Source organism: Chenopodium quinoa, unplaced genomic scaffold (assembly GCF_001683475.1).
Source record: "Chenopodium quinoa cultivar QQ74 unplaced genomic scaffold, ASM168347v1, whole genome shotgun sequence".
In the NCBI taxonomy this organism is placed as follows: Eukaryota; Viridiplantae; Streptophyta; class Magnoliopsida; order Caryophyllales; family Amaranthaceae; genus Chenopodium; species Chenopodium quinoa.
In genome coordinates this window covers 6,158,088-6,176,851 of record NW_018744693.1, presented here as the reverse complement: position 1 = coordinate 6,176,851, position 18,764 = coordinate 6,158,088, and the positions used below count along the sequence as shown (strand labels likewise).

General features: G+C 31.7%; 2 protein-coding genes across 2 annotated transcripts; both read left to right on the top strand.

Annotated features, from left to right (window-relative positions):
- Nucleotides 1–6,121: 6,121 nt before the first annotated feature.
- Nucleotides 6,122–14,503, top strand: LOC110702674 (syntaxin-22-like). Its single transcript, XM_021880428.1, has 7 exons — nt 6,122–6,844; nt 6,947–7,040; nt 8,065–8,204; nt 8,307–8,369; nt 9,473–9,630; nt 9,744–9,844; nt 14,085–14,503. Exons 1-7 carry the CDS (start codon nt 6,660–6,662, stop codon nt 14,148–14,150), a joined length of 807 nt encoding a protein of 268 aa, XP_021736120.1. The 5' UTR covers nt 6,122–6,659; the 3' UTR covers nt 14,151–14,503.
- Nucleotides 14,504–16,235: 1,732 nt separating this feature from the next.
- On the top strand, nt 16,236–17,045 carry LOC110702397 (syntaxin-22-like). Its single transcript, XM_021880095.1, has 2 exons — nt 16,236–16,464; nt 16,677–17,045. The coding sequence occupies exons 1-2, from the start codon at nt 16,301–16,303 to the stop codon at nt 16,831–16,833; spliced, it is 321 nt and encodes a 106-aa protein (XP_021735787.1). The 5' UTR covers nt 16,236–16,300; the 3' UTR covers nt 16,834–17,045.
- The last annotated feature ends 1,719 nt before the right edge of the window (nt 17,046–18,764 follow it).

Here is an 18,764-nt window from a genome sequence, read left to right as displayed (position 1 = left end):
AGACACCTTGAGTGATAAAGTTGTCATTTTCTCACTTTCTCTCCCTAGCTAGGTTGCATGTAAATGATCAAATGAGAAACGTAAACGAAAATACGTGAAATTGGAAAAATAAAAAATTACAAATTACATGAAATAGAGATATGAAAAATAAGGTCAAAATCACTTTAAAAAACAATTATATAGGCCTTTTTTTAATGAAAATGAGAGAAATAAATAATAAAATCTAAATAATATAATAATTTAAGCTATATTTAGGATATTGAGTGTTAAAAAACCTGATTATTATTTTTTTTTTAGGAAAAAAAAAACTGATTATTATTGTGTAAAGGAAAATGTAGCCAACTGCTTACCTTAGCATAAGATTGAGATTGCAATATCAAAAAAGAATAAGATTAAGGAATATTTTAAAGGATAGTAGTAATACTCTCATTGCACAAACAACTATAGGTGACTTATAATTAGGGGTGTTTAAAAAAAACCCGACTCGTTTGACCCGACTCGTTTGACCCGACCCGACTATTCGATGATCCGCAAGATACCCGACGAGTGTTTGAAATTATTTTATCATATTTTCAGGTCGGGTACCTGACCCGTTAAAAAACTTCTTTTAGAGTATGTTCTCTTCAACTTAATTTCAATTCAGCTCCAATCAGTTTCAGTTCAGCTCTTAATTATCTTATCTCATAAATAATTCATTTCATCTCTATTCAGTTCAGTTCAGTCCAATTCAGCTCAGTTCAGATCCAATCAATTCAGTTGAGTTCATTTCAGCTAAGTTCAGTAAATCAGAACAAACCCTTAATACAGTAATTGCAAACTAGGTTAAAAGGGTTTTAACTCTGCGTAGTATTTCACATTCCCCTCAACTTCACCACTCTCTCAGTCGCCTCCCGCTCTCTCTCTTTTTCTTTCAGCCGCACCATTTCAATTTTTGTTTTAAAAATAATTCAAGAACCCCATGCTTTTCACTCCTGTTGCAAGACTAACCCATATCTCTCCTTCAAAATCAAACAAAGAAAAGAGGTTAAAACCCCTGATTGGAATTTTGGTTTCAATAATTGTGCTTGCTGATATTTTGCTACTGTTTTAGCTATTTCAATATTCACTACTAATTTCATATCTGTATTGGTTGGGCTATGCCTTGTCTGGACTTTTTGTCTAAGTAATTAATTAAGTTCTCTTACTCTTTAAAAAAAAAAAAGAATAGTAATACAGTATTTCAGTTTATTTCTTTTTTTTTTTTTTTGAATATTTCATTTTATGTATTGTATTTCATAAGATAGCAGAGTAGATGGTATAATTTTTTTAAAAAAAAAGTACTGTAAATTGTTTTACTCGAGTACCCGTGACCCGACCCGTGAAAATAGGGTACTCGGTTTTCACAGGTCAGGTCATGGGCCGAGCATTGAACTACTTACAAAGGCGGGTTCCCGCCTCTTCGGGTACCCAAAAACCCCGGTTATGAACAACCCTCCTGTCATGTAGCCTTGTAAATAGAGCTTGTCTAAAGGGAGGTTTGTTATGCACGGAAAAATTCATAATAAGGGGCAAGACTGTAAAACCACAAGGTTTTTGATAAGTTGAGTGGTATTCCACCTTACTTCCTGTTTTATTTTTTGTCAGCATGTTTGGCATGTATTTTGGTATTTTGTTGGCGGGGTGTATTGCACCTTTTGTTTGTGTATTTTGTTGTCTAAAATTTCCCCCTCTCTTTATCTGTGCTGAAAAGATCATTTCCAAAACTTTTTATCACCGTTTTTAATTGCCTTGATTAAAGCTTCTAAAGCTCTTAGATTCGTAAGTCGGTGGGTCAATAATCCCTGTGGTGTTTTGGTGAAAATTTGTTGCACAAAAAGGCACGAAACAATGAACTAAGAAGTAACATGTATTTTATTCTTTGTGTACCAACTGTTAAAATTGAGTTAGACTTTGTATAAAGGGATGGATTAGGGTTAAATTGAATTTGGAGGTTTGATTTTGTTGATTGTTATCACTCGTGATTTCATTTAGGGTTTGTATAAAGTTTGTCAAAATGGGTTTTAGTTGAAATTGGGGGTTTTGGGTTTTGGGTATCTTCTTGACTGCTATCAATCACGAATTGAATTAGGGTTCGTATAAAGGGGATGAATTAGGGTGTAATTGAAGTTGGGGGTTGTTGTTTTGTGATTGTTATGAGAAAAATTGATACAACTTTTCTTAAATTAGTATAATTCTTACATTTTCCCTTTAAATTCGATGATGTAAGATTGTAATTTTTCCCCAAATAGTGTTAGGGTTTATAAAAAGGATCATCAATGGGTTATATTTGTTGGATTGGGTAATTCGATGTGAACAATGCACATGAATTTGTATGATGTTGAATACTGCACAAAGCTGTTGGATTTGTAATTTGGTGAATATCTTGTTTGAAATGAATTTTATGATTATGTGTCATTCATATATTTGTTTTCCCGAGCTGGTGAAAGGTGTGAATTTAAATATTATGTGCAGTACATATAATTGTTTACTGCGAAATTTTTAATCGGCAAAGAAATCTGAAATTTTTTGAAATTGTTTTGTCTTTAGTGGAAAAGTGAGTGTGCTACATTTGGAATGATGTAGTTGGGCACAAATGGGATATTAAAATTCAATGTTGAGTTTGAGTTTTTAAAACAATGTGTTGTGTACGTATTAGTCATTTTCAAATTCATAGAAAATTTGATTGAAATAATATTTAAAAAGATTATGTGTTGTGTTGTAGTGTTTGTTGTGAATTGATATAGTAGTTGACAATAGCAAAGAAGATGATGAGGAATAAGTCGATTGTGAGGTATTATTCTTGGAAATGGTCGGGGGTGAGTGCTAGTATTGAGTTGAATTAAACTTTAAATTTTTGGTTAGCTATCTGAGCATGTAAGCTTATATTGGATTGTGTTATTTGGTAGGGTTCTTCGAATTCTAGAGTGGGAAGTTAAAAAGTAGATATTGGCAAGCCGAAAGGTTTTGATGTTAAGTCGAAGGAGAATCCTAAAAAAGCTAAACACAAACAAATGGTGGAGGAGTCTAGTGATGATGAATCTGATTTGAATTTTACATAATCGGAGTACAATGAGAATGTCAAGTCATCTTGGTTAGGGTCATTAGAGGTTTTGTTAAAATAGTATTTTAAGAGCAAGAGTAAGAAAAGTAAGATGGCTCTAGGTTAGAAAGAAGAATCCAAAAGGCTAAAGGTGCCAAAAAATGAGGGAGAGAAGGTTTGTGCTAGGGATGAAGTGTTGAAGACCAATTTTGACAATGTTGGGAAGGTATGAATTCTTCCTTAATGTTGATTCGATAGTACAAAGGTTAATGATGACATCTTATATTTAAATGGATTTGTTGTGTGTATGTTGCCGCAAGTGAACTAGGGAAGTGTATGGATTTTGAAAGAGTGAGAAAAGTCAAAAAGGAAAAGAGGGAAAACGGATTAGGATTTAGGTTTATACTAGATTAGTGCCCGTACATCGCACGGTAGTAACAATTTTTTTCATAATTAATTTGTCATATAATATAAAAATGAGGCAATTCATATGAAATATACAAATGCAATATGTATAAGAAAAATGAAATAATAAGGCCAAAATTATTAAAAATTAAATTGAGAAAAAATTATTGTTGATTCGTTATGTTGAAAATATTTAAAAGTAGTATACAACATTATATTACATTAATGTTGCATGTTTTCCCCAAAAATAAATAGACAACGTACTTTAATAAAATAAGGGCCTGTTCTCATTGACTGAAATCAGTTGAACTGAACTTAGTAATTAGTGATTTTTAACTACGGATAAGTGATCTTTGATTATTTATTGATAATTTATTACTATACATATGTGTATATACATATGTACATATTAAAATATTTATGAAAAAATACTTTATAATTATAATATTTATGGAAAATATATTATAAACATGAAACCCCAAAACATTTTAAACACATATACTATATAATTTAAAAATAAAATAGTATTATGACAAAAGAACACAAAACACTTTGTTGTTTAATTTTTTTTTTTTAAAAATAAAAAAATAAAATTACGTTTTCAGTTGCAAATAATTGTTGCTTGTTGTACTCTACACGATTTTATTCGTTTACATGAACTAGAGATTCCATTCACGCACCAAGTTGAAGTCATGGAGCGAAGAGAAGATCATACTATGTACGATCCTAACAGAAAAGCGGCTATGGATATTGTACGACAAGAAATAACTGATCAGATATGAGAGTCAGTTCAGAGGAATGTCGAGGTAATGGAGGAGCTTGGTGGACAAGAAGAAGACGAAGAATTAACCGATTATGAAAATCAGTTTAAGTTGTGTAGTACTCTAATTTTCTCAATGAGTTTAACAGTAGAAATGTGTATCAAACAAATAGAACCATTTGAACAATGAATTGTATTATTATTATTATTATTATTATTATTATTATTATTATTATTATTATTATTATTATTATTATTATTATTATTATTATTATTATTATTATTATTATTATTATTATTATTATTATTATTATTATTATTATTATTATTATTATTATTATTATTATTATTATTATTATTATTATTATTATTATTATTATCGTCGTTGTAATAAGAGCTTAAAAGAATGAAATTTGGCTTTATTTCATTAGCAATATCATTAGACATAAACTGAACTGAACTGAACTGAATTTCAACGTATGAGAACAGGCCCTAAGCTAAGTAGAAAAAAAAACCTTAAAGACGACATCATATATTGTTTTGGCGGGAATTTTTTAATAATAGCTTGATATGTGTCAAAAATAATGTAAGCATATTCTGTTTTAGTATTAGTTAATAGAATAGATTTGAAGGGAAAAATGGGCTAGAGAATTGGGCTCAATATAATTTGTTTTGGAAATCCATTTTCCAGTTTTTGGAAGCCCAAAATCAAAACTGAAACCGATCCGCAATCCATAATTTTTAAAATCTCAAAACAATCTAAATCAAATTTCCAAAAAAAAAAAAATTGAATTTTTAATTCGATTTGGTTTGGTTTTCGGTTTTAATCCATATTACTTTCACCCTTAATAAAGTACCTATAGATACATTTACACAACAAACCATAGTATAAATGGACAATATTTTAAGATCTAAATTTAATTTTTCAAATTGAAATTTCAAAATCTAGAATAGAAGGATCCATAATATCAACTAATTTGTAAGTACTAATGTAGGTCTACATGTCTGTGTTTGACCCACATAAGCTGTCTATGTGTAACTTTTTAGTTACAAACTAGGTTAAAGCTCGTGCAACAGATGCACGGTTGTTCAATAATTTTATTCAGTAAATTATAAAAATAATGTTTTTTTAAGTACTCGACACACCAATTATTAAAGATTAATTTAAGGAGTATAAAGTACATTAATAAATCCGGCCACATATAAAATTAAAATGAAGAATTTAATATTTTAGAAATCTTAGTTTATATTTTACGTAATCTAAATGTAATAATTTAAAAGAAGAATAAATTATTTTAGGCAAGTATTGTTGGAGGAATTTTTTTTTTTTAAATTTTTTTTAAAGCAAGTATTATTGGTGGGAAAAATTTTAATATACTTTTGTCAAGTTTCCATTTTGGTTTTGCCTTTAGTAATATGTAATAGATGACCAAAACCTAGCAAATTAAATAGCAAATACAAAGATAATCGTCGTGCGTTGTGTCTAAAAATAATACTTCCTTTTTTTTTTAATATTTACATCACTTCTCTGAAATGGAAATGTCACAATAGTTGCAACACACTATAATTGGAAAGTATTTTATGTCAACAGTTGTACTACCACCCTTATTATAATCTCATGGTCCACTAAATTATACTCTTAACAATCTCTCTCTTCCATTTTAAGTGTTTAAAATCACATGAGATCCACTTTTCTTAAACACCGTGAAAAAGAGTGTGTTGCAAGTATTACGAAACAAATGAAGTATGTTTAATTAAACTTGAATAAATTACCTCTTACACTTTCTTTCAAAATAAAACCTCTTACACTTTCCACTTAAAACACCCACTTTACCTCTCCATGACTACATACCCCATACACAGATAGCGGTAATATGGTTTCGTTTCTTCAACATGATCGTCCAGCAGAGGTCTCTTGCTTATGGTTATTGTGTGATATTCGCCGTCTTCTTGAGGGCCTCTCCGTTTGCAGGATCTCTAAGGTGTCTCGGCATTGAGTTAGCCCAGCCCATTGGCTAGCCAGGCGTGCTAGTGAGCGTAGGATTTTGTTTTGGTCCTTTTGATTTTCTTAGGGGTCTTTGTTAGTTCCTATTGTCAAAAAAAAAAAAAAAAAAAAAAAAAACTACATACCCCATAAACTTCACCAAATAACCCCTCATTATCCCACATTTTATCAAATCATCCAATTATAGTATATCATCCTTCCAATAAATCTCTTAATCTCTTATGCTTTTCATTTGCAGATGTTAACTACCTGTCATTACAATAAAAAATCAAGTAATAATTCCTAAATAGGCCCCTCCTCTCACATTTCAAAATCATACTCTCCACTATCACCCCTTTTCTCTCCCTTTTCCCCTCTTTCAGACACAAACTATCTCTCTATTTCTTTCATTTTTTTGGCCGGCAATTACACCTTCATCACAATTCACAACCATGAGCTTTCAAGATATCAGAAATGGCGGAGGTCGGCCAACTTCTTCGTCGCGTTCTTCCGCACAATCACCATCTCAAGCCGTTGCCGCCGGTATTTTTCAGATCAACACCGCCGTATCCTCCTTTCGCCGCCTTGTCGATGCCATCGGAACTTCTAAAGATACTCCTGATCATCGCCAGAAATTGTTCGTTTTCTTCCTCAATTTTCGATTTTTGAGCCCTAATGAATTGTTGTTTTTCATGAATTGTGATCATTTTTTTGTTCTTCGAATTATGGATGATTTTAGGCATACTACAAGACAGCGTATATTGCAGTTGGTTAAGGATACTTCTGCTAAGCTTAAAGCTCTCAGTGATTCCGACCACTCTGCTAATGTCACGGTAATCTCTCTTTTTATGTGTGTCATTTTGTTTGAAATAATTTATGATTTTAGTGTTTTAGTTGAATTGTAGTTATCCTAATTGAGTAGATTTCTATGATTTATGATGCTCAAATTTTCATTGTAATTCATTGGTATGCAAATTAATTTCAATTCTTAGATTTTTTTTACCTGAATTTTGAAGTAATTTGCAGTTTTGAATCTTGCATTTCCATTGTCCCCTCTTTAAATTTGTTCTTAAAATGTATTCTATGAAGATTTTTTTTTTTTTTTTTTTTTTTAAATTTACTATGTGTAGTAATTTTTGTTAGCTAATTAAATAAATGGAGAAGCCGAATAGGTTAAGGGATAATTCGTACAATTTAAAGTTTTTTTATACATGAGATGTGATTCAATATATAGAAGTAGAAATGTGGGTGTAGCAATATATAGAAGTAGAAATGTGGGTTTTGTTTTTGACAATGGAGGGGAACCAACTAATTTGACAAGTCGTTGATTTCTTGACTTTGTAGTTGATTTATTAATTTGACGAAATGGGAAGTTTTTCTGCAACTTTTGTTTGTTGGATCTTGGAATGAAATGTTTACACTGAAAGACATTGATATATTAACAGGACATTTCTTTTCATTACAGATTGTGGTAAGGTATTTAAGGTTTGTATTTTTGTGAACATTGTGATCTGGGTTTGTTGACATGATGATGAGGCTGACTACTGTTGATGAATTCTCGGAATTGTGCCTTAATCATTTGGGACCTTCATTTATTTATCAGCCGCGTGTTAGCTTTCTTGCCTCTAATAATATGGAAAATACAGAACTCTTTCTTGGAACCTTTTGCATTGCTACATGCCCTGCTATTTCTATACTTCATGTATGTGCATTTGTTCATGTATAAAAGGAAGCTAAGTTTTATTTTCCTCTATCTACTGTTATGGCTAAACTTGTATGGAGATGTTGTGTAATGTGTTTTTGAGAAAGTTTGCATGTGAAGTAGTTTGAGAATCATTATTGTGCTATCTTTTCCAGCAAAGCAAAAAAATTGAAGATGCTAAGCTTGCTAGAGATTTTCAAGCTACTTTACAAGAATTTCAGAATGTTCAGCAGCTTGCTTCTGAGCGTGAATCATCCTACGTGCCATCTGGGGCTCCAACTTCTGTTGTAACAGAGTATGCAATAAGCAATTTCTTAGTTTGTCATATCTTTTTTGAACAACAATTTCAAAATAATCTTCGCATGCTGAAAGTTGTGTTTTCCTTGGTTATTAACAGCTCAAGTGTTGAAGAAGCAAAACAGGATCTTGAAAACCAACCTTTCTTGTTGGATCAAAAAAGGTTAGACTTTAACTTGATCTATTGCCCGTTAATGGCAGTATTGTCTGTCATCGGTGCAGGCAATATTTTTTTCACTTTTGTTATAAAACGGCTCTTTTCTTCTTAACTTATTTGAATAACTACTTAGAAAAGTAAGTTCTTCTCATCAAATCAAAATAAGCCATGGAATAATATAAATTAATAAAAATTTAAAGCTGAAAATGAGTCAAACTTTTAGAAATGCAATGAGTATATGATACTTGCAGTGACTAGGAAAGTAGCAATAGTGTAGAATCATATGTGCAGGCAACAATTGGTACTTTGGGATAATGAAGTTTTATTTAATGAAGCTATTATAGAGGAGAGAGAACAGGGAATTAATTTTTTTGAATAAGATATTAAAAGTATATGGCAATAAGGTCACGAAAATAAGAAAATTTGGTCCGATGGGTCTAAATTCTTCTGATGTGTATTATTTTAACAATAATAAAGTAATTAAAACAAGGCAAGGAAAACAAAGCATGTGCCTGTGATTTGTCAAGGAATGGATTGTTACAATAAATTTGTTGAGTTTACTCCAACAAAATTTACTACATGAAACTGTTATATATTAGAACACTTTGCTTATAGACTTCTCTTGAATAAAATATTTTCCTTCAGTTCCTTTTATTGTCCTTTCTGTCATTTAGTACTTTTGTAAAGTTTGAAGTTCAATAAGATGTTTTCTTTGGTAAAGTTTGACAATCAATAAGATGTGTATGATGCTATGCATCCTTATGTTTTAAACTTGCAGCAACAGTGCATTTTCTCATTCGTTTATGTGTAAATAGATCCTTTTTACTCCATATGTTTCTAAATATTTGACTCTCTTATACTGTAGTGTCTACAAATGTTTGGGAAAAGTGTGAGATTGACTAAAAAAGTGGGTGAGTGTAAGGAAAAAAAAAAAAAGATTAAGGGGGAGGAGTGAGCAGAAAGGTATAAAAGTAGTGGGGTAAAGAGGTATTATTGGCGAGTCAAACTTTTGGAAATACTTCAAAGCTGAAAGTGAGTCAAACTTTTAAAAACGGAAGGAGTATATGATACTTGCAGTGACTAGGAATAACGTAGAATCATATGTGCAGGCAAGAATTGGTACTTTTGGATAATGAAGTTGTATTTAATGAAGCAATCATCGAGGAAAGGGAACAGGGAATTAAGGAGGTACAAAGCCAAATTGGTCAAGTTAATGAAATCTTCATGGACCTTGCTGTTCTAGTACACGAGCAGGGTGTAGTAATTGGTAAGATCCCGCATTTCACACAGATATGCAAACTCGCATAGTCCAAATTTGGTTGTATATTCTTGCATTTGTATTTGCCTTAGTTTGTAAGTTTTTCTCCTTTTTAATTGCAGATGATATCCATTCTAATATTGAGGCTTCTGCTGCTGTGACAAGCCAAGCGAAACAGCAATTATCTAAGGCTTCTAAAAGTGAAAGAACAGGTTCAACTTGGGTAAGTTTCAGAAGTATTTTACTGAAAGTTCATATCTAAATTTAAACATTTATATCTATGTGTCCCTTCCCATGTGACAAGTCATTTCTATCTTTATTCATTAGAGGCCAAAACAAATGGTAGGAAAATTTACTTAATTAATTGACTCCGTTTTGCATGTTTAGATAGGACATTGCTGAACTTAACTATGTTGAAGTCAGAGAATCAGTAAGAGAGTGAAATGATAAACCGCGGACAACTGGACAATATACTTCAAAATATCAACTTTTGTACAATTTAATCAGCTTACTAAATCCAAGTCTAATTTTTCATTTCAACTTTCTTATTTCCTGAGATTGTAATTAAGTTTCGCTACTTGCTGACATCAAGGATAAAATTAAGGATGGAATTTCTCTTCTTGAGATTGTAAAATCAAGTACAAAACAAGAAAAAGGATCGGAATCAAGGAACATAATAGAAACTAGAAAGGAAGTGATAAAAACCTCTTCATTCTCATTTTGTTAGGTTAAGGCAAGGGAAAGAATGAAAGTTGGTTTTGGGTCTTTGATACAGGGGAATACTAAACCCTCTTCCACAGTCATTCTCTCTCTTCCTTCTTTGTCATGCATCACCTTCCTCATCTCCCATTGTTCAAGCACCACGTTTAGCTGCACACTTCTTCACTTCTCACCACTGTATTTTGCTCTCCTGGTGATGTCTCATTTTGCTTTGCTCTGCTACCTCCATGACCTAGACCTTCACCATTGGTGGTCAGCTCGTATGGAAAGAGATGATCTAATTACCAAAAGCCAAGAACTCGATCAACTTTTGTGGGAAAAGTTTGTACTCAATTTTTGAGAACTATTTTGTACTTCTCAAAGATTTGATTCCATAACTTTTTAGCTGAGTTATGTGCCCTTTCTTCTCTCTATCTCAGTCTCCCTCGTCTTTGTCTTGGTGTATATGGTTGGCATGGTTAGATGTTGTAGCAATGTTTTGCCTGGGAAGGGAAGCAATTATGTTCTGGTTGTTAGCTTATGGGGATGTGTTAGTGCCCTTGGTGTGAATGGAAGTAGCAATGGTGGTGGAGCTGATGAAGGAAAACTTTGCCTCAGGCGCTGTTAGGCACAAAGTGTTAGGATTTTTACAATTTTATGTTTAAGCTAAGCCATATTGGCTCAGGGCGCAACAGTGTTGTCACAAATCTTTTTACCGTTAGGTTTGCCTTGCTTTAACAAGGCACAGGGAACATCGAATAGCCTTGGTTGCACCTCAAGGTTTTTTACACATTGGGTGAAATGGTGGAGGCTATAGAAAGAGGATGGATGGTGGCCATGGTTTGGTGCTTAAGTTGTTGAGTTTTGGGTTGTGTTACTTACATTCTTCATTTCCCCTCAAGTGTCCGTGTTTGGTCTTTGACGCTCCAACACGGGCATGGACACTTCAACACTTCATTTTGGACCAAAATCGTAGAAGCAAAATAACCGAATCTAACATTATATGAGTCCAAGGTACATAGGTTGTGGGAATGGTTGTGTTACAGTGTTAGAGGTAAAAGTTTTAGAAAAATTGAGGATATGAAAGAGCTGATTTTAGGGGGATCTAACTGTCAAAGGAAAATGAGTGAGACTATTCGGTGTATATGAATTTTTTAGTGAAACTTGAAACGTTTTTCCAATTGATAAATGGCGAAGTATTAGTTCATCTTGAAAAGCTAATTTGTAGCATATGTGAGTACAATGGAAAGTCTACTTATGTTGGCAACTAATGGTAGAAGAGAATTCATTGAATCAATTTATATAAAGACTAGTTTTGTGCCCCAATCTATATATCAAATTTTTTCTGAAGACAATATATCAAATTTTTAGATGTATCATTGATACAAATTTAGGTAGGAATTGATGTGATTTTGTGACGATTAGCTATCTAGTATTCATGTAATGACTGATAATAGTGTTGGTGGAAATGTTCGATTTAATACGTTAAAAAAAAATAGCAAAAAATAAATTAAATAAAATAAATGTTCAAAATCTATTGGGTTGACCCGAACCCAATATTTTGGGTAAGGGTTGAACATTTCTTGACTCGTAACCTGAAGTGATATTCGAGATGACTCGTGACCCGACCCTAATTGACAGGTCTACATAGTATAAAATTCTATTAGATTGTGAAATATATTATTTTAACGATTAGTATATATTATATAGGTATGTTTTACGTGTTCGAACTACTTCCTTCGCTCCAAAAAAATGTTATGATATAAAAAATAAATTTATTTGATAATTTATGAAAATAATTATCTAATAATTTTTTTGAATGTAATTATAATTCAACTAGGTTAGGTCCCGTGCCATGCACGGTAATTTTCAATGATTAATTCTAAAATTAACCTTTATTATATTTTTGACTTTCATATGTTATATTCATATCAATTGAATGTTGAAAATAAAAAAAAATGGAAGGAAAAATTACACGCACTAAGAAGTATCCATCAACATGTGTCGCTCTTGGCAAGTATTATTGAAGTATTCGTAAAGTACTAATTGATTGAAATTCTAATCATAAATTATGTAACGAAACACACACACTTAAAAAAAAAAAATTCATTTGATGATTTGATATTCGCATTTCATTAATTTAGTTTGTATGTAGCTTCTATTACATAAATAAAAAAAAAAATAAAAAATTATATACTCTTGTTATAATAAACGTATGTAGTACATAATATGTATTTACTTTAAAAATAGTCAATAACAATTTTCAGAAAGATCCATCAAAATCCTTCTATTACATTTTATAGGAAATTAATACTTTATACTACCTCCGTTACAAGTTATGTGCAACGATTTGACATAAAGCAGAGAGGGAAAATGTCTAATCGTTGCACATAACCTGTAACGGAGGTAGTATATAATTTGTTTCTTAAATATTTTTTTTTTCCAAAAAAAAAAAAAAAAAAAAAAAACCTAAGGACACAGCAGGAGATGACACATGTCATTGCTGGTGTGTCTTTTAGGAGGAAGTACAAATGGAGGGTTGTAAGACAAATGCAAATGTCTCACAACCATTAAAATAACATAAAAGTAAAAAAGAAGAGAGGGAAAGGAGGAGAGAGATAGGAAGAGTGAAAAAGGTGGTGTGGGCCCCACTAAAACTTTTCAGAAATAGTTTCACGTGTAAAAACGACAAAAAAAATTGGGACCACAACTAGTATATTTTGTACCACTGAGGATTTTTATAAGTATCACTAAAACGTATTGAGTACCACTGGGAGTGTATTTTGTACCACTGAGATGTAATGGTATTATTTGACAGTCTAATTAGACATTTGAACCTTTTTTTAAATACCACTAAAATTATATTTTGTACCACTGAGAGTGTATTTTGTTCTAATGAATCTAAAAAGGCAAAATTTAAATCACGCATGAAATGACCAATTTACCCCTGCGAGACACTTCTACATCTCTCTCAACCCTCCGTTTATATAACCTCGTCTTTTAGTATATAGTTATTGATTTGTACATGTGAAATATTGGTATTTTATCGAAAATAAAACTCTAACCTAACAAATTTATCCTAATAGAATTCTAAACTAACTTTTTTATCTTATGAAAAACGTGACGCGACACTTGACAAAAAATTAGATAGAAAATCTTGCATAAAATTATTGTGGACCTAAGGTTAATTCACACGTAAATGACATTATATTCAATATAGTGACCCTTATTTTTAACATAGTAACCTTTTTAAAAAAGTTGAGTGACCTTTAATAGTTTAATGTATTATGAACTTAAAATACGACATTATGTTAAATAGTGACCTAATTTTAACATAGTGATCTTTATTATTCATATTGACCATTATATTAAAAATTTCATTAAAAAAATTATTAACCTTTTATAGCTTTTATAATGTCACACTAACTTTTATTTCAACATAATAACCTTTATTTTAATATAGTGACCCTTTTTTAATTAATAAAATAATCATATTGTCTCTAATGTTAATGGTCCACAATAAATTAATGTGAACCATGTCCATGTAAGAATTTGTAAAAATTAGAATGTCAAGTGTCGCTGCCTCGTGGTCTGGCTAAAAGTTTAGCTTTATATATTAGTTATATATATGATGATATGTTACTCCTTTGGTTTTATGTAGCTGTTGTAATTGCAGTGGCCTATTTATGCCTTCTTTCCTATGATTATACATTATTCTTATTTGTAATTGTTTTTGTTTTATTTTTTCTTGTGGCACTCGACAGTGTTGGTGGTTGCTGGCTTTGTTTGTATTGGCGATTATTATCTTTGTGCTGATCTTAATCCTATAGACTGCAACTAAAGATATGAATTTGATGGGATTGCGGGAGAGTGAATTCTACATTTTGAACCGGCCGATATTCTTTTCTTCTTATTTTTGTGGCTGTAGGAGCATTTTTTGTAAAATTTTATGTATGCATGATTTTTGCTGTGTTGTTTTCTGAAGGTTTGTCTATATTTTCCTATACATGTATGTTATTTATTGTTTCCCAAGGTTTTCCGTTTGTATATTCATTGTAATTTCTGCTGTTTATGTTAATGTTTTTCTGAGTGTATGGCTTCCTGTTTCTCATTGTTGGAGAAATTTGTTTCCAGAGAGTCCAGAGTATATCCTGGCAAAATTCTGTTATGATTTTATTGTCTTCATCTAATTTTTTTTTTTTTTTTCTCCCTTTTTTGTTATGATTTTAAAACATATACTCACCCTTGACAAATTATTGCCTTGACCTAACATTTTTTTTTTCATAGCGTGTTACAACTTGAAGGTGAGACAAGCTTCACCCAAACATTGGTGAAATTATTATAACTACCCATTACAATTACAGCTGTTAAAGAAATTTATCCACTAACAGATTTTCTAACGACCCTTCCCACTAAAACAGACTTCTAACTGTTAACAAACTAACTCTCAATTAGAGCTTCCCATATCAGTTTGTCATTTAAAATTTTTGTTGTTCATGAAACCCAACTTAAAGATAAAAATCTAAATATTTCAGGAAGCATGTTCAGGTACATTTTTTAGGATCAAATTGGAAAGATCACGCAAGAAAGGATTAGTTTATTTTAAATTGTTATTGTTCTAATAGTGGAGCAACTAAGGATTCCATTTAACAAACTTGTTCATGAAAATCTCGACACACTAGTAAATTACTAAATTATCATTGTTTTTATATTGCCTACATATCTTAACATATCTTAACACACTAGTAAATTACTAAATTATCATTGCTTCTTGATGAAATTTGCTACCATGAATCGCCTAAATTAAATTTTATGCAACTCACAATTATCCGATTGATATTTAAATCTCCACTAACTCGTTTTTAACTCGATAGCTTAGCTTTGGTACAACTTCTTTGAAATGTGTTGAATAACTTCTTCTATAACCTTAGAAGTAAATTCCTATATGAAATCATATTACATGCAAAATTACTTCCCACTTGCAATTCTGAGGAAATTTGTATCCGATTTTGTTTAGAATAAGGGAACTTGAAATTCCAATGAATTTTGATTGACCAAGTGGGGATATGGTAATTTATTTCCTATATTTCATGGAAAGTTTAGATTCACACGATTTTCTATTTCCTCCATTTTCACATGCATTTTATTTTCAACCAAACAACCACCCTATTTGCAAATTTAATTCCCATGGATTTCTATTTCCTTCACTTTTGAAGATTAATCAAACAAGCACTAAGAATATTACGGATTAGCGTGAAGTTTATTTGGCCGATGAGAGCAATGCATGTTTAACCCAAGACCAAATTTATATTACTTGCCGTGAACGGCCTAAATACAACTCAATATTGTATAAACAAAATTCAAAATTTGAATCTAATTTGAATTATACTTGAATTATAATCAACCCTTTTACCCCAATTGACAACTCTACCATGTACAAGTCACGTAAAACTATATAAGTTAACGGTTTTTGCAGATAAAAAAAGAAAATAGGATAGAGCCTTGAGTGATGCAAATAGAGGAATAAAATTAATGATCCAATTATTGATGTTCTTAGTTTAAGTTTTTAATATCAATCATGGACATTTAAAATTAAAATTAGTTGACGGCGTTTATCGAAGTCATTCAAATACGATTAAAAGGCATAGTTTCTTTGGTTTGGGTTCCTTTTATCTAAAAAATACTCTCAAGTCACAACTTCTGCCAATTGACTTTCTAACTGTTAGAGATATCGGAAAATATACGTGTTATATCTCTAATACTGGAATATAGGAAAATATATTAACTGCCAGTTGACTTTCTAACTGTTAGAGATATCAGAAAATATATAAGTTAACTTCTGCCAGTTGACTTTAAGGTTTTGCCCGAGGACATACATCACACACATATATTTTCCGATATCTCTAACACTAACCTTATAATCGAATAATCGGTAACATTTTCTAACTAGAAGTCATAGTCCTAGAATAACAAAACTAAAATGAGTTCCCAAGATGATCAAAATGACCAAGGATCATCATCAGAAAATCTATCACATGGCGTCGCTGCCAGTATTTTTCAGACCAACACCGTCATCACCACCTTCTACCGCCTAGTCAATGCCATTGGAACCTCCGAAGATACTCCTGATCTCCGCCAAAAGCTGTATGTTTACCTCTTTTTGTTTAATAAGTCGTTCATAATTGCTGTTGTAATCATAACACCCTTTTCTGTAATGGTTTATGATAAAGAATATAAACTGATTTTGGGCTTTAACCATAAGCTTAATCGTTATGGTTGAAGTCTAGGATCGGTTTATATACTCTATCAGTTTATTTAATTATATACTTATTGTTACATTATTGTGGTTATTACAGACATCGTACAAGGCAGCATGTAATGACATTGGTAAAAGATGTTTCTGCCAAGCTCAAAACATTGAGTGATTCCGATCATGCTGCTAATGTCCCTGTATCCCTTGCTTTTCTCTGTATATTGGTATTTTGTAATACTATGTGCTATGGTATTGTGTAACAAGTGAAGAGATAGTTTCAAAATCAATGTTGTGCTATCTTTTTTCAGAGAGGCAAAAAAATTGAAGATGCTAAGCTTGCAAGAGATTTTCAAGCTAGTTTAAAAGAATTTCAGAAAGCTCAGAAGCGTGCTTTGGAGCGCGAATCTTCTTACATTCCATCAGGGACTCCTGCATCTTCTGTAATAGAGCACGCTGCGAGCAATTTGTTTTCTATTCCCTCCATTTCATATTCGCTGTTAGGTAAATAGTACAATTAAACTTTTCCTGACTCTGTATCAGCTTAACTCGTGAAGAAGCAGCTCAGGATGTCGAGAGCCAATCTTTTTTAGAGAAAAAGAGGTAAGCCTTTGAATATATGATTTGTTCTTACCTCTTATTTCTGTATGTCATTACTGTTATTACACAATATTCTGGTTAGTTTAGTGATGATCAGGATCCATTGCATCTGAGGTATGAGAGCTCAATTATACAAAAGAATGTCATATATCATTTGTTTGTTGGCTTCCTTTATTTCCTTGATATATGTGCTGAAGCCCGACATTGCTAAAGCTTAGTTAGTGCTCCGTCTCTATGTTTGGTAATAAACTTGGAATAAATCAGGTTAGAGTCCTAGTGGGGCTTCTCGATATTACATTCAGGACTCAATGTAGGATGATGTAGAACACCATAGCAGCCTGTAATTTCTGACAACTTATGACATCGAATGTGTATGTACTGTTGTTTTACTCAAAAAACGGATGATTACTCTCATTATTATTATGTTAATGGATCCTGTATATGTGTAATGTATGCCAGTACTATATGACTATATTTGAGTAATGCAGATCAATATGGTTGGATGGTAAGACTGAATTTATTGAAGAAACTCTTGAGGAGAGGGAGCAGGAAAAAATCAAAGAGATGCAAAGCCGACTTGATGAAATTCTTGAATTCAATAAAGAGCTTGCTGCTCTTCTACAAGAGCAGGATATATTAATCGGTAAGATTATATATGTAGTTTACTTGTATCTTTAGTTTACTAGACATTACTCTTTTTGTCCCATTGCTACACAAGATGGGGTTGAATAGGACTTTGATATTAGTACAAAGTAGAGAGAAAAAAAGTGAGTGAAAAGATGTGAGGCCAAAAAGCTGGGAAAAATTAGTTGTAAGCTAAATTTGTCACAAACCACCTTATAAAACACAAATCTATTTCTAAGTTTATGCTATTGTATTTGCTTCATTCTTTGTGCTTGATCTCTTTATACAAATGCAGATGGTACGCATTCTAAAGCTGAGGTTTCCTCTGCTGGATCAAGCGAATCAATACCACAGCTTTGTAAGGCATCTAAAAGTGGAAGATCATGTTCACCTTTGGTAAGAAACAATGTTTTCTACTTTTCTGATTGTTTGAAGTTAAATAAAGATCTACTTAAAAATGTATTAGGCTTTTTCTTATCATCTTACACTAAGGAATTACTAAGTATTTGCCAATGGTCTAATTCTATAAGTCGTTTATTGCATGTTGAAGTCAGAGTATATATATGCATATTAATTGTAACTTACATTCTTATCATTATTGTTTTCTTGTGGCACTCAACAGTATTGGTGGTTACTGGCCTTCGTCGTGATTGCAGCTATCATTGTCTTGCTTATTTTTATCCTATAGACCGCAATATGAAAGTTGATGCATTTGCTGGAGTGTGAATTCTGTAACAGGCCAATATTTCTTCTCCTTGAGATTTAAGGCCATGGGAAGCAGAAAAATGGCTTCTTTTTTTTTTTTTTTTGACAAATGCAAAAAATGGCTTATTATGTTTATTGGAATAGCTTATTTTCTATGTACACACCAATGAACAATGAAATCTGGTCACAAATATTTAGAACTATTCTTGTTTGCATATTTGAAAAGATGAAGATTAGTGTTGTTTATTTAAGAGGATTGTAAACT